This window comes from Mobula hypostoma, chromosome 2 (assembly GCF_963921235.1).
Source record: "Mobula hypostoma chromosome 2, sMobHyp1.1, whole genome shotgun sequence".
Lineage (NCBI taxonomy): Eukaryota > Metazoa > Chordata > Chondrichthyes > Myliobatiformes > Myliobatidae > Mobula > Mobula hypostoma.
In genome coordinates this window covers 228,233,163-228,245,813 of record NC_086098.1, presented here as the reverse complement: position 1 = coordinate 228,245,813, position 12,651 = coordinate 228,233,163, and the positions used below count along the sequence as shown (strand labels likewise).

General features: G+C 42.4%; 1 protein-coding gene across 1 annotated transcript in view; it reads right to left on the bottom strand.

Moving 5' to 3' along the window:
• LOC134336988 (bactericidal permeability-increasing protein-like) overlaps positions 1-12,139 on the bottom strand; it is a 35,811-nt gene extending 23,672 nt beyond the window's left edge. The window contains exons 1-4 of the mRNA XM_063031733.1: positions 11,996-12,139; positions 8,560-8,671; positions 3,694-3,825; positions 2,630-2,785 (exon numbers count right to left, since the gene is read on the bottom strand). Of these exons, the coding sequence (XP_062887803.1) occupies positions 2,630-2,785; positions 3,694-3,825; positions 8,560-8,671; positions 11,996-12,107 (512 nt within the window). The 5' untranslated portion in view covers positions 12,108-12,139. The remainder of the gene's footprint in view (positions 1-2,629; positions 2,786-3,693; positions 3,826-8,559; positions 8,672-11,995) is intronic.
• Between the last annotated feature and the right edge of the window lie 512 nt (positions 12,140-12,651).

The following is a 12,651-nucleotide window of genomic DNA, read 5'->3' as shown; positions in this document are numbered from 1 at the left end:
GAGGTGATGAATTTAGTCAAGAAGAAAAAGGAAAAGTATGTAAAGCTTTGGAAGTTAGGATCTAACAAAGCACACAAGGAATATAAAGAAGACAGAAAAGAACGAAAGAAGGGAATTAGGAAAGCCAAGCGGGGCCATGAAAAGTCCTCATATAGGTGAAAGTAGGATTAAGATGAATCCCAAGGCATTCTATGTATACATCAAGACCAAGAGGATAAGTCGGGGGAGGGTGGGACCACTCAGGATAAAGCGGAGACCATTTCCTTGGATGTGGAGAATGGGAGTGAGGTTCTTAATGACTAAAGTATTTACCAAGGAAAAGGATATGGAGGACCAGGAGATCAGTGTTGATGTAAAAATACATTAGGGCATTTAGAGGTCAAGGAAGAGGAAGTGTTGGGTATATTAATGAGTACTGAGGTGGATAAGTCCCCAGGACCTGATAGGATTTACCCCAGGTTATTGAAAGAGGCAAGAAATGAGATTGCTGAGCTCTTTGCATCCTCTTTAACCACAGGTGAGGTCCCAGAGGGCTGGCAAGTGGTTAATGTACCTCTATTCGAGAAGGGAGCAAAGGGAAGTCCTGGGAACTATACGCCGGCGAGTCTCATGTCAGTTATAAGGAAATTGCTGGAGAAAATTCTTAGGGATAGGATATATGAGCATTTGGGAACCCATGGCCTAATTAGGGAGAGCCAGCGTAGCTTTGTGCAGGGCAGATCGTGCCTTACCAACTTGATTGAGTTTTTTGACAAAGGGTTGTTGTCTACATGGAAAGATTGATGATGCAGGAGTTGTTGTCTACATGGATTTTACTAAGGCATCTGACAAAGACACTCATGAGTGCTAATCCAGAAGGTTAAGATGCAGGGGGCCCAGAGTGAATTGGCGGCTTGCGCAAGAAGACAGCAGGTAGTGGTTGAAGGGACTTATTCAAGCTGGAGGTCTGTAAGTAGTGGAGTTCCACAGGGATCTGTGCTGGGACCTCTGCTGTTTGTGATGTATATAACTGACCTGGATGAAAATATAGATGTGTGGGTTAGTAAATTTACTGACGATACCAAGAATGGTGGAGTTGTGGATAGTGTAGAAGACTGGCAAAGAACACAGTGTGTTATAGATCAGTTGTAGATATGGACAGTGAAATGGCAGATGGAATTTCACCCAGACAAATGTGAGGTGTTGCACCTTGTAGGGCAAATGCACCATTAAGGGCAAGATCCTTAACTGTGTTGCTGAGCGGAGGGACTATGGGGTTCAAGTTCATAGCTCCTTGAAAGTGGCTACACAGGTCAATAAGGGATTAAGAAGGCTTATGGAATGCTTGCTTTTATTAGTTGAACCACTGAGTTCAAAAGTCAGGAGGTTATGTTGCAACTTTATAAAACTCTGGTTAGGCCACATCTGGAGTTTTGCAGATGGTTCTCATCGTACCACAATAGGAAGGCAGTTGAAGCTTTGGAGAGGGTACAGAAGGATGCTGTCTGGTTTAGACATGAGAGGCTGGATAAAATTGAGTTGTTTTCTCTGGAGTGCCGAAGCTGAGGGAGATCTGACAAAGTTTATAAGATTATGAAAGTAAACAGGGCTATCTTTTTCCCGCGGTTGAAATGTATAATACCAGAGGGTATGAATTGAAGGTGAGAGTGGGGTGGGTTCAAGGGGGATGTGAGGATGGGAGGGGTAAGTTTTTTTACTCAGAGTTGTGGATGCTTGGAATGTGCTGCCTGGTATGAGGGTAGAGGCAAATACATTAGAGGCTTTTCATTTAGATAAGCACATGAATGTGACAGAGATGGAGAGATAGGGACATGGTGTAGGTGGGAGGGATTGGTGTTTGGGTGTTGTTGGTTTGCTTTTTAGCTGGATCAGCAGAGCGTTGTTGTCTGAATGGCCTGTTCCCATGCTGTACTGCTCTCTGTTCTACGTTCTGTCATTTCCCGTGGGAAGTTTCAACTCCCTTGGGAAGTCAGCTGATAGTGATTTCCCCATTCAGGTACACAGCCACCCCTGGAAATCTGAGATGGGGACAGTAAAAGCACTAGAGGAATTGTGAACTGATACATTAACTCTGCCCCTCTCCCCACAGGCGTGGCCTGACCTGTTGAGTGTTTCTAGCAGGTTTGGCCATTGCCATTAATTCTCTTAAAGGCCAAAAAGGTGGGGGCAGTGCAGAGCCAGCTTCAGGTTACTTAGGGAGTGGATCTTTCTGCTATACAAAGGCAGACCGCTTCTCACGGCTCCCAGATCTCCCACGGTGCTGCTTCACCCTGTGTGCACAAATCATTACTTTCGACTTTAGCAACAATCTTAGTGTCCATTGGTGGCCAAATCCTGGCCAGTGAACTTTTCCGGTGATTTATGGGAAAAGGCTAATCCAAGATGAGAATCACCCATACTGGGGCTCAGTATTGAAGATATTACTTTCCTGCTCACTAAATCCTACACCACTTACATAGCCTGTATATACAGACTCTTTCGTAATTAACTCTTTCAAACCACCATTCACCTTCTAGTCCTCAAGTGAAAAATCCGCACTGAGCAAGAATGCAGAGGAATGAGGGCGAGAAAGAGAGCACAAGAGAGGGAAAGAGAAGAAAGTTTCTTTCCAGAAATGCTAATACATTACCTTTTGCTTTTGTTGAACCTGATTTTCATACGACCTACATTGGCAGAACAGGCAACGCTGCGCACTGCAGGACGGCCTGTATTGTCCCGGGTCAGTCCTACAGTCTGTGATATTGACACCCTGCTCACAGTTACCAGAAACCATCCACTCATCCTACTGCGGTAAGGAGAAACCAAAGTCATTAGGTTAAATAAGCACAAGAAGACAGACTGACAAATGAACTGAGATCCATATCTCTGCTGATGTTTATTGTACCAGTGTCTAGTGTTAAACCCCCCCTTTACTGGGGGCTGGAGGAGTAGAGTTTGGAGTAGCAGGTGTTCTTCCAGAATTGCATAGCGTTTGTAGTAGAGAAAAAGGCCATTCAGCCCAACAGTTTTGTCCTAGAGATAATTCCATGACATCTTTCTCCCAAGGTGTCCTTAGCCTCTTTTTTCCCACTGATTTCATGTCTCTCCAAGGTCTGGAGTACTCCCTGGGTAAATTGAAATACTTCAACAGACAACCTGCTTTCTGGGATTAAATGACTCAATTCTTGTTCACTTTCATTGAGCCTGGAAGTGTCCGGGTCAGAGTCATTCTGGGGTCAGATACAGCAATTTTAAAATGTGAATATTGCAACAAACAACTATCTATTCATTTTTGTTTTGAAAGAGGAGGATTGTGGTTGGGGTGAGATTTCCCAAAATTCTTTTCACAGACACAGTTTTTATTTACAAACTTGCTGGAGTCAGGAAAATAAACCACGCCACTCTACTGAGAACTCAATTTTGTTTCTTCGCTGATTATTGATGATAGAACTGGAAACAGGCTGTCACACCTCAAATCCACTTCACAATGAGTTGGACCCAAATGGGAGACAATGGGTAAAATGATGGGAGCTGTGCCATAGCCACTAATTGTCTCTGCTCCCCTGGGCAATGAGGAAGAGGTAGTTACAGCAGACTATTGTCACTTTCCAAAATCCAACCCAAAACAGGGAGAGTGAGGGACACACTGTCACCGACTGGAGTCCTCCAGTAGCTCTGGAAGAAGAAAAATTAAAGCAAGGTCTGAATACTTACAAGAAACGACGCTTCTTTACTCTAAAATTGCCCCTCACACCAATGTAGCCATCAGCGACAGAAAACTGGATGCCTTTCCCAGCAACGAATTTCACAGAGGACTGAGGTAAGCCAAACTGTACAATCCGAAAGCTGGAGGCAAGATAGGTGCAATGAGTTACTGTTACATTGTTACAGAATGTAGAACATTAAACAGCACAGGAACGGGTCCTTCAGCCCACGATGTTGTGCCGAGCTAATTAAGCCAATGACAATTAATCCCCTCTGCCATGTCCCACCATTCCCCCTTAAATGCCTCTATTGTATCTTCATCCACCACTTCTCCAGAAAGCACATTCCAGGCACCCTCTGTTCTCTGCGTGGAAAAACTTGCTCCTCACATCTCCTTTAAACTTTCTCCCTCTCACTTTAAAGTGCAAGTCCGCTGTAGTACTGCAAGTGTGCTGTTTGGCCAAGTGGATATTACCAGGGGACCAAAGACTACACTAGAGGAGATTCAACCTTGAAAAGAGAGCAAGGATTGAGAACATTGCAGATTTGGTCAATCTATAGTTGGATTAGACAGTATAATTGCTATTTCTCTACAGGCGAGCTTTATTATGATTGTTTGTATTTTCATATAATTATCCATGTATATGCAATTGCTCAGAGTGTTTCCTAGCAGTTACAGTTCTTTTGTCTCTTTCTGGACAGAAAGGGGTCCAGTGTATTGCACTATGTGAATGATTGGTTAACTCTTATCTATGAAATTTGAATGGAATACCTGTTATCTACGGTATAAGAAGAGCAGAGCATGTGAGCTCACTTTTTCTTCTTTGTTCTTTCCTGCCGTCACTACTAGGTTTTATTCTTACTACTCTCCTTTCCCAATTCCTTCGTTCGCTTAGCACTTAATAAATCAGAGCAACAAGTTTTATTCCTCACTCTTGACTTCTGAAGCACCTCGGATCAAGAACATCAGAATCTAACAAGGTTGGCTTTGTCAGCAAGATGGTCGTGAACACTTAAGGAATCGGAAGGATCACACATGAAGGTGGAAACTGTCAGCATACAAACTTAAAAGGAGGTAAGATCATCTTCTATAATTTCACTGGACAAGAAAGATTTTGCTTTCTGAATACTTTTGGGTGTATCTTATAGATTCTGGGTGGCTGATCATGATAATCACCATGAAATTGCCCTATCACGCACAACTTTTTAAGAAATCGCCTGTACTTGTTACTTCAATTCATAGTTCAAGTCAATTAAAATTTTGCCCACAATGTAAGCTGAAAAGTTTTCTATCTTGCCCAGGCAATCTCAGGACGAACAGATGATGTTGCAGGACAGGTTGTAGAAAGACTATAAAATCATCACACACATCGTTCTATGCATTACATTTACATGTATGTCGGTTTGCAATGCATTTACACATGTCTGTTTGTGATCACGTTGATACGTATGCTCAATGCGCATAGCGTATTGTGTGTACTCATTATAATAAAGTAATTGTACTTTCAGGAGTATTTGTGATAGCAAAATGTCTCGCCAATGTTGTAACAGCTGTGATACTTCCTGTTACATTTAAATCTCTAAGATGGAGCATGATCCCTCTTATTAAGAAAGCCTATGAGCTCTGCTTTTGGTGTAAAATTGGCGATCAAGACCAAGCCTGGGCTCCTCACATTTGTTGTGCATCATGCGCTCTCGATCTTAGAGCTTGGCCCAGAGGTACTCGGAAATCAATGCCATTCGCTGTCAGGATGATACGGCAAGAGGAGAAGGACATTGTGACAGACTGCTACTTCTGTCTGACCAGTGTATCTGGTTTCTCTGCTAAAAACAAGAAATCCATTGAATACCCCAATCTCCCTTCAGCTGTGAGACCTCTGCCGCATGACGACAGTTTTCCAGTATTGAAACCACCAGAAACATGGAGTCTAGAGAAGGCAGATGAAGTTGCCACGATGCACGAGCCAGGAATGGAAAACGACACTGATACTGATACAGATTTTGAACCCATTATGTCGAGTGAGGCTCAGCTGATAACTCAATCTGAATTAAATGATCAGGTCAGAGACTCTGTTTTGTCTAAGGCAAAAGCAGAATTACTGGGTTCAAGACTGCAAGGACGGAACCTGCTGTCACCAGGCACAAAAATTTCCATCATAGAGACAACTAAAATTAATACGCAGGCCTGGAAGGGTTAAGGGTCTAGCAAAGGACTATATAGTCATGATCATTAGTCCATGTCTAAATACAGGGTTTTCTGATAGAGCAGGTAATGGTTCCATTATCCAAGCACACCAATTAAATCGAGTTTTCTTTTACACAAATGTGAATGGGACAACCATGCTAAAGAATATCATTACATTAAAAAGGATTGGCCACTCTGCAAGCAGTTGGTTCCAGGGCAGAAAAGTATGGCACATAATAAGCCACTTGTAGACCCAAAGATATTTTTGCCTGCTCTTCATACAAAAATGGGGCATATGAAAAATTTTGTGACAGCAATGAACAAGTAAGGTAAAGGATTTCAATATTTGAGACAGATGTTTCCAAGAATAACTGAAGCCAAAATTAAGGAGTCATTTCTGTTTAACTACAGATCAAACAGGTCATCAATGACAAGGAATTCAAAGAACTTCTAGTGAGGCTAGAGAAAATTGCATGGAAGGCATTCAGGGATGTTGTTGAAAATTTTCTTGGCAACAAACCACAAACAGCTGTTTGACAACATTCTTCAAGCACACAAAACCATGAAAACGATTCATTTTCTACATTCCCTTTTAGACTTCTTCCCTGCAAGTCTAGGCACTGTCAATGACGAGCATGGTGAAAAGTTTCACCAGGACATTGTAGTCATGGAGAAATAGTATCAAGGCAACTGAAGTCCATCAGTGCTGGCTAGCTGATTGTTGAACATTTAAGGCTAGGAACCTCAGACACTGAGTACAAATGAAAATCATGAACAAAACATTTTTAGCTTAGTTGAACTATTGCAAAGTGTCAGCATCGTTATGCAATTATATTAAATAAAAGTTACTTGCTTGTTTCTCCAAATTCCTATATATTGCCAGTAGTCTGAAATTACATTTATGTTCAGCTTCAGGCAGTTTATCATAACCATAGAATATCTCTCAGCAAGCAACATTTTTGAAAAAAAATTGCTGTCCAGTGTAATATGAAGCTTTGTTTGGTCAGCCCTATTCTTTGTCAATTTGTCCTTTGAGCAATTTTCAAAATGTTCAAATCATCTGAGAAACCCGTCTAGTTCTTGCTTCCATACATCATTTAGTAGAAGTTTAAGAGTAAAGGGAAACTATTACACATTGCTATTCTGAAAAAATCAGACCAGCACTGAAATTAACATCATGCTCAAATTTAATTTGTACAAGGAGTATCTAAGAAATCTTCCAATGTAATTTAATGCTTTAAAAATATCTACATTACAATACAGTGAGGAAAAATTGTCACTGGCAAGCCAAAAATATCAATTGCAATCAGACAGAATTCTGATTGTAGTCCTAAAATAAAACATTGACTGCAATCCTACAAAATTTTGATTTATTCCTAAAATGATATTTCAGTTGCAATCCAATAATATTTTGATCACAGTTCAAGTGATAAAAAGTATGTACACATTAAATGTTACATGAGTTTTCATTAACAGTTAGACTTAACAATGGCCAAAGTTGTGAAACCTAATACTACAGAATCTCAAGCAATCAAGTCCTTGTCAAATGCAGCAGAAGAAAGCAGCAATTGGATTTGGATTAAAAGGAAAGACAACAACTGGGCTGCAAGATGAAGACAGGAGGGTATGGAACTGAGGGGGGTGTATCTGGGACGCCAGGTAGCACCGTTGAGCCCTCTGGAGACGTCGTGGGCTTATCAACGAAACGTCAATGAAGGAGGGTGCCCACCTGATGACCCCGATGATGTACCTACCCTCCCTCCTTGTCACCACTCCAAACCCACTGCCAACATCGAGAGTGCCAACTTACCATAGGGATTGAAACATCAAGTCCTAGTAGCTCTACTAGTTACATGTGAGTAGGTGTCTGAGGCTTTGAGCTCTTACCTGAATAAAATATTTCAATATGATGAGATTAATTTAAAAAATGAGATGAAATATACCATCAATGTTGAGTCTAATGAAATGTGGCTCTGAGCTGATATTAAGAAGACATGTGATAAGATCCAGAGAATGGGTGAGGGAAAGAGAAAAAACTGGAGTGTGTGGGTTTAGGCTAACATATAGTCAGCTTGAATATAGAATTTGTGAGTTAACTGAATAAGTGAAGAAGTTAACTGATTAATTAGTGAAAGAAAAGGAAACACGTGACAAATTACGTGATAAACTACAAAAATAGTGTGTTAGAGATAGTAAAAAGCTGAAGGAACAAATTTTCACATGAACTGAACGAGTGAAGAAAATCATGTTAAGCTTAATTGAAGTGCATTGTACAAAGCTTTGTGAAAGACAGACCTGGTAGCAGCGTCCAGCTTCAGAAAGCATTGCTTTCATTTATTCCGGGTGTTCCTGCTTCCTGTTTGTCATTGTGGGCACTTTGGAAGTTGCTCAGTGACTGAAATATTTGACAACACAACTCATTTTATACGCCAGGGAACACTTTCCTGGAAAGTACACCATTCATTCAGCGTAATGTACTTGAGTTTTGTTTGTACTGTGTACTGAGCAATACCACAAAAATCACTTAGACCCGGTGCATCAAACTGAACAGGAGGCACAGCATTTACAAAGCTGCCCAGTCAACCCAGGTCAACACACTTCAGCTAGCAATGGAAGCAACAATCTGAAAATACAGTTCCATTTAACAGGCAATGAACATGGATTACAGAACAACATAAAGTAGCACTAACCCTGTGAAACTGAAATGGAGGCGGCCTATAAACTTTTTAGTTTTACCCGATATATCTGCAATCTTTAACTGTTGCATCTTCTGTTGTAACACAGCCATCCCAATCGACTGAGCTGCATGAGAAAGAAATGTTGGAGAAGTCAGTGCTCGGTAGGAATTGGACCAACACAGCCACGTGCTTAGTTATGCACCGTACATATCAGCACTCTCCTCCACAATTTGTGGCTGTTGTGGGTTCACCCACCATCTTATCGGCTGGATACTCACACTAGTCCAAATAGTGACGCCAAGTTTAAGTTGCCCAGTGCCAGGTGAGTCTGAATATAAAGGGATGGAGCCATCACAAACCCAGCACACAAGAAAATATAGTTACTGCATTTTCTGTTGGTAACTAATGATTAATAGATGGTGCTGTTAACAGAGACAGGTAATGTTAGAAATACACAGCATCAGTGGAGATGAGAATAAAACCAGCCAGCTACAGGCTCATCTGTAAGCTTTGGGGATGCGAAATTTTAACTTTTGATGTATTGTTGGTCGTGTAGCTCAACAGAATGGAGGGTGAATATGGGTATTTTACATTCTTGGTTACTGGATCCATAAGACCATGAGAGATAGGAGAGGAATTAGGCCATTTGGTCCATCGAGTCTGCTCTGCCATTCCATCATACCTGATCCGTTTTCCCTTTCTCCTTCCTTCTCCCCAAAACCTTTCACACCCTGACGAATCAGGAACTGATCAACCTCCACCTTCAATACACCCAGTGACCCGGCCTCCGCAGCTGTCTGTGGCAATGAATTCCACAGACTTACCACCCTCTGTCTAAAGAAGTTCCTCCTCATCTCTGCTCTTTTCTGAGGTTGTGCCCTCTAGCCCTACACTCTCCTACTGTAAGACCCATCCTCTCCACATCCACTCTACCTAGGCTTTTCAACATTTGATAGGTTTCAATGAGATATCCTTTTATTCTTCTAAATTCCAGTGAGTATATGCCCTGAGACATCAAATGCTCCTTATACAGTAACACTTACATTCCCAGAATCATTCTCGTAAACCTCCTCTGAACTGTCTCCAATGTTAGCATATCCTTTGTAAGGTAAATCTCAAAACCACTCACAATACTCTGTGCCTTATGAAGCCTCAACATTACATTCTTGCTTCTATGTTCTAGTCATCTGAAAATTAATACCAGCATTGCATTTGCCTTTCTCACCACTGACTCAAACTGCAAGTTAACCTTGAGTGAATCCTGTACCAGGACTCCCAAGTCCCTTTGCACCTCGGATTTTTGAATTTTCTGTCTTTCTCGAAAACAGCCCACACTTTGATCCTTCTGTAAAAGTGCATGACCATACACTTCCTGACACTGTATGCCAACTGCCACATTGTTGCTCATTCTCCTAACCTGTCTAAATCCTCCCGCAGACACCCTGCTTCCTCATCACTACCTGCCCCTCCACCTATCTTCATATCGGCTGCAAACTTGGTCACAGAGCCATCAATTCCATCATCCAAATCACTGACGTATAATGTACATTGTTTTCCAAACGCACAAGTGTGAAGCTCACACATGGTTACAGATTAGCCAATTATGATTTATTCTATCAGATTAATACAGAGCAGTGTATCTTAGCATCAAAGTAGGAAAAGAAAAGGCACATTGCTTCCGGAGTTTCTCCGGTTAGCGGGCGATTTCCCTCCACACCTCTCTGACGTCGTGGGGAACCGCGTACGAGGCAAGTTGCCTTTGCCTTCTGCTGGGTGAGTTTCCAAAGAGATCACCAGCTCGTAACCCAGCACAGATGGAAAGCGTGCAGGGGAGCCGGCTGGATTCGAACTTGGGACCTTTCGTCCCGAAGTCCGGCACTGATGCCACTACGCCACCAGCAAAGTAGAGCACATCAGAAACAACACTAGACAGGGTGGGCCAAAGGACCTTTTTCCATGTTGTATGACCCTGTGACTATAAAATTGCACCCACCATCGTGAAAAATATTAGTACTGTTTCTGGAGCGCACGCCTTGCATTTGTATAGTATTACTCAGCCCAGACAAAGAACTCACGTGTGTCTAGTTGTACAAAAGGCTTAAATTCATTGAGGTCAGAGATGAAATTGAAATGACTGAAGCAGGCGGACCTGGGGGTGCAAGCTGAATCATCAGCTTAGTTTCATAAGAGCAAACAGACATTCCGAAATAAGGCCAAACTGATGGAGAAGAATTCACAGATCCGGTGATATAAAGGATCACAGATGGCCAATGATCAGGATGGGATCAATTACTATATGACTCTCTAGTATGATAAGATGGACTCGACCTCACAATCTATCTCATTATGCTCTTGCACTTTACTGTTTCCCTGCACTTTCCCTTCAGCTGTTACACTTTATTCTGCATTATCATTGTTTGACCTTGTTCTACCTCAACGCACTGCGTAATGATTTGATCTGTGTGAACAATGTGCAAGACAAGCCTTTTGCTTACCTCAGTTCATGTAGCAAATATAGACCAACACGAATACCAATACCATTATGAGAGACCACGTAGAGTGGCCAGCCAGTATCTATCTCCCAGGAGCAGTAGTGCAATAGAAATGTTTAAGAGCTCTCGGGCCAGCACAGGAATCTGCAGAGAATGGAGGAATATGGATCTTGTGTAGGAGAAGGGATTAGTTTAGGTGAGTATTTAGTTAGTATTTTAAGTAGTTCAGTACAAGATTGTGCACTGAAGAATTGTTCCTGTGCTGTACCTTTCGATGTTCTATGTTTGATGGATGCGAACAAGGAACAAGTGAGTATGAATAGACAGCCAATGTGAGATTAGAGAGGCAGGGGAGTCAGTGGAAAGGTATAGGTACCCAATGGATGCCTGGCTGGGGCAAATAACAGGGTAAAGGGAATGAGCGAAGGGGCAGGGGGAATCTGTGGAGGTGAAGAGGAATACAGAACAGAGGATACAGGAGTAGACCTCCTGTGATTACCAGGTGATAGGCATACATGAGAGGATAATGAATGCATGCAGGATGTTGCGGTGCTCGATGGCGATGGGTAAGCTTGTGGGCGTGTGGGGAAGTGAGAAAGAAACTGCGATCACAGTGGCAGAAGGGAACTTGCTGTCAGGGGATGCAGAGGGGAAGAGGTGGCCAACGTTTTGCAGATGGCTGTTCAGGTGAGAGAGTAAGATTCAGCAAGAAGCCCTGGGCATTGAGCACAAAAGAATCAGAGGAGGAGGAGGAGGAAGTCATTCAACCCTCAACTCTGCCCCACTGTTCAAGAAATAATGGCAGATTTAACACAGTCCTCCTCTGTATCAGTACCCCACAGCCTTCAATACTCCAATTTCTCAAAAATGTATCCACCTACACTTTGGAACATAGCAACTGCTTCCATACAGGATAAAAGACCCCCAGGTACAGGCTGCGAGCTGTCCACACTTACCATAGTTCAAGGCTTTTTGTGTAATTCTTGTTTTCAGTCCCGGGTTTGTACACAGGATGCACGGGGCAAAGAACAGGAGAGCGATCGTCACAACCCAAAGCCTTGGCAGCATCTCGACTGGATGTGCTACACCAAGAGAGTCAGGGGGTCAGTGACTGATCACACCCATTTTAACAAGGTGCAAAGCAGAAGTTGCTGAAATAGGCTGATTTCACATTTCACCATCTGAAACTTACTAAATTTCCTTCGGCTGAATCTCCAGTCTCCAGCTTCCCCCATTACTTCACGACCTAGCATTCACAACTGTCACTTGAAACTCTTCAACGTTCTGTTGCCCCAGACTCAATTACTCCCAGCATGCATTCCCATGGGACCTTTCACACCTCGTTCCTTCTCATTTCCCTAGCGCCTCAGACTTAAGATTCTGATTCTCATCTGAAGTGATAAGGAAACACTGGAGATGTTTAGGGGGAAGTATTTTCAGCTTTACAGCACATTAAAGTGGAGAAATCCCCAGGGTCTGACCGAGTGCATTCTCAGACTCTGTGTGAAAAGAAATTCTGGATGCTCTTTTGGAAGTAATTACTTCAAAATTACCCACTTGCGTAGTTCCAGAAGACTGGAGGGTGGCTAAATTTGTCCCGCTGTTTAAGAAG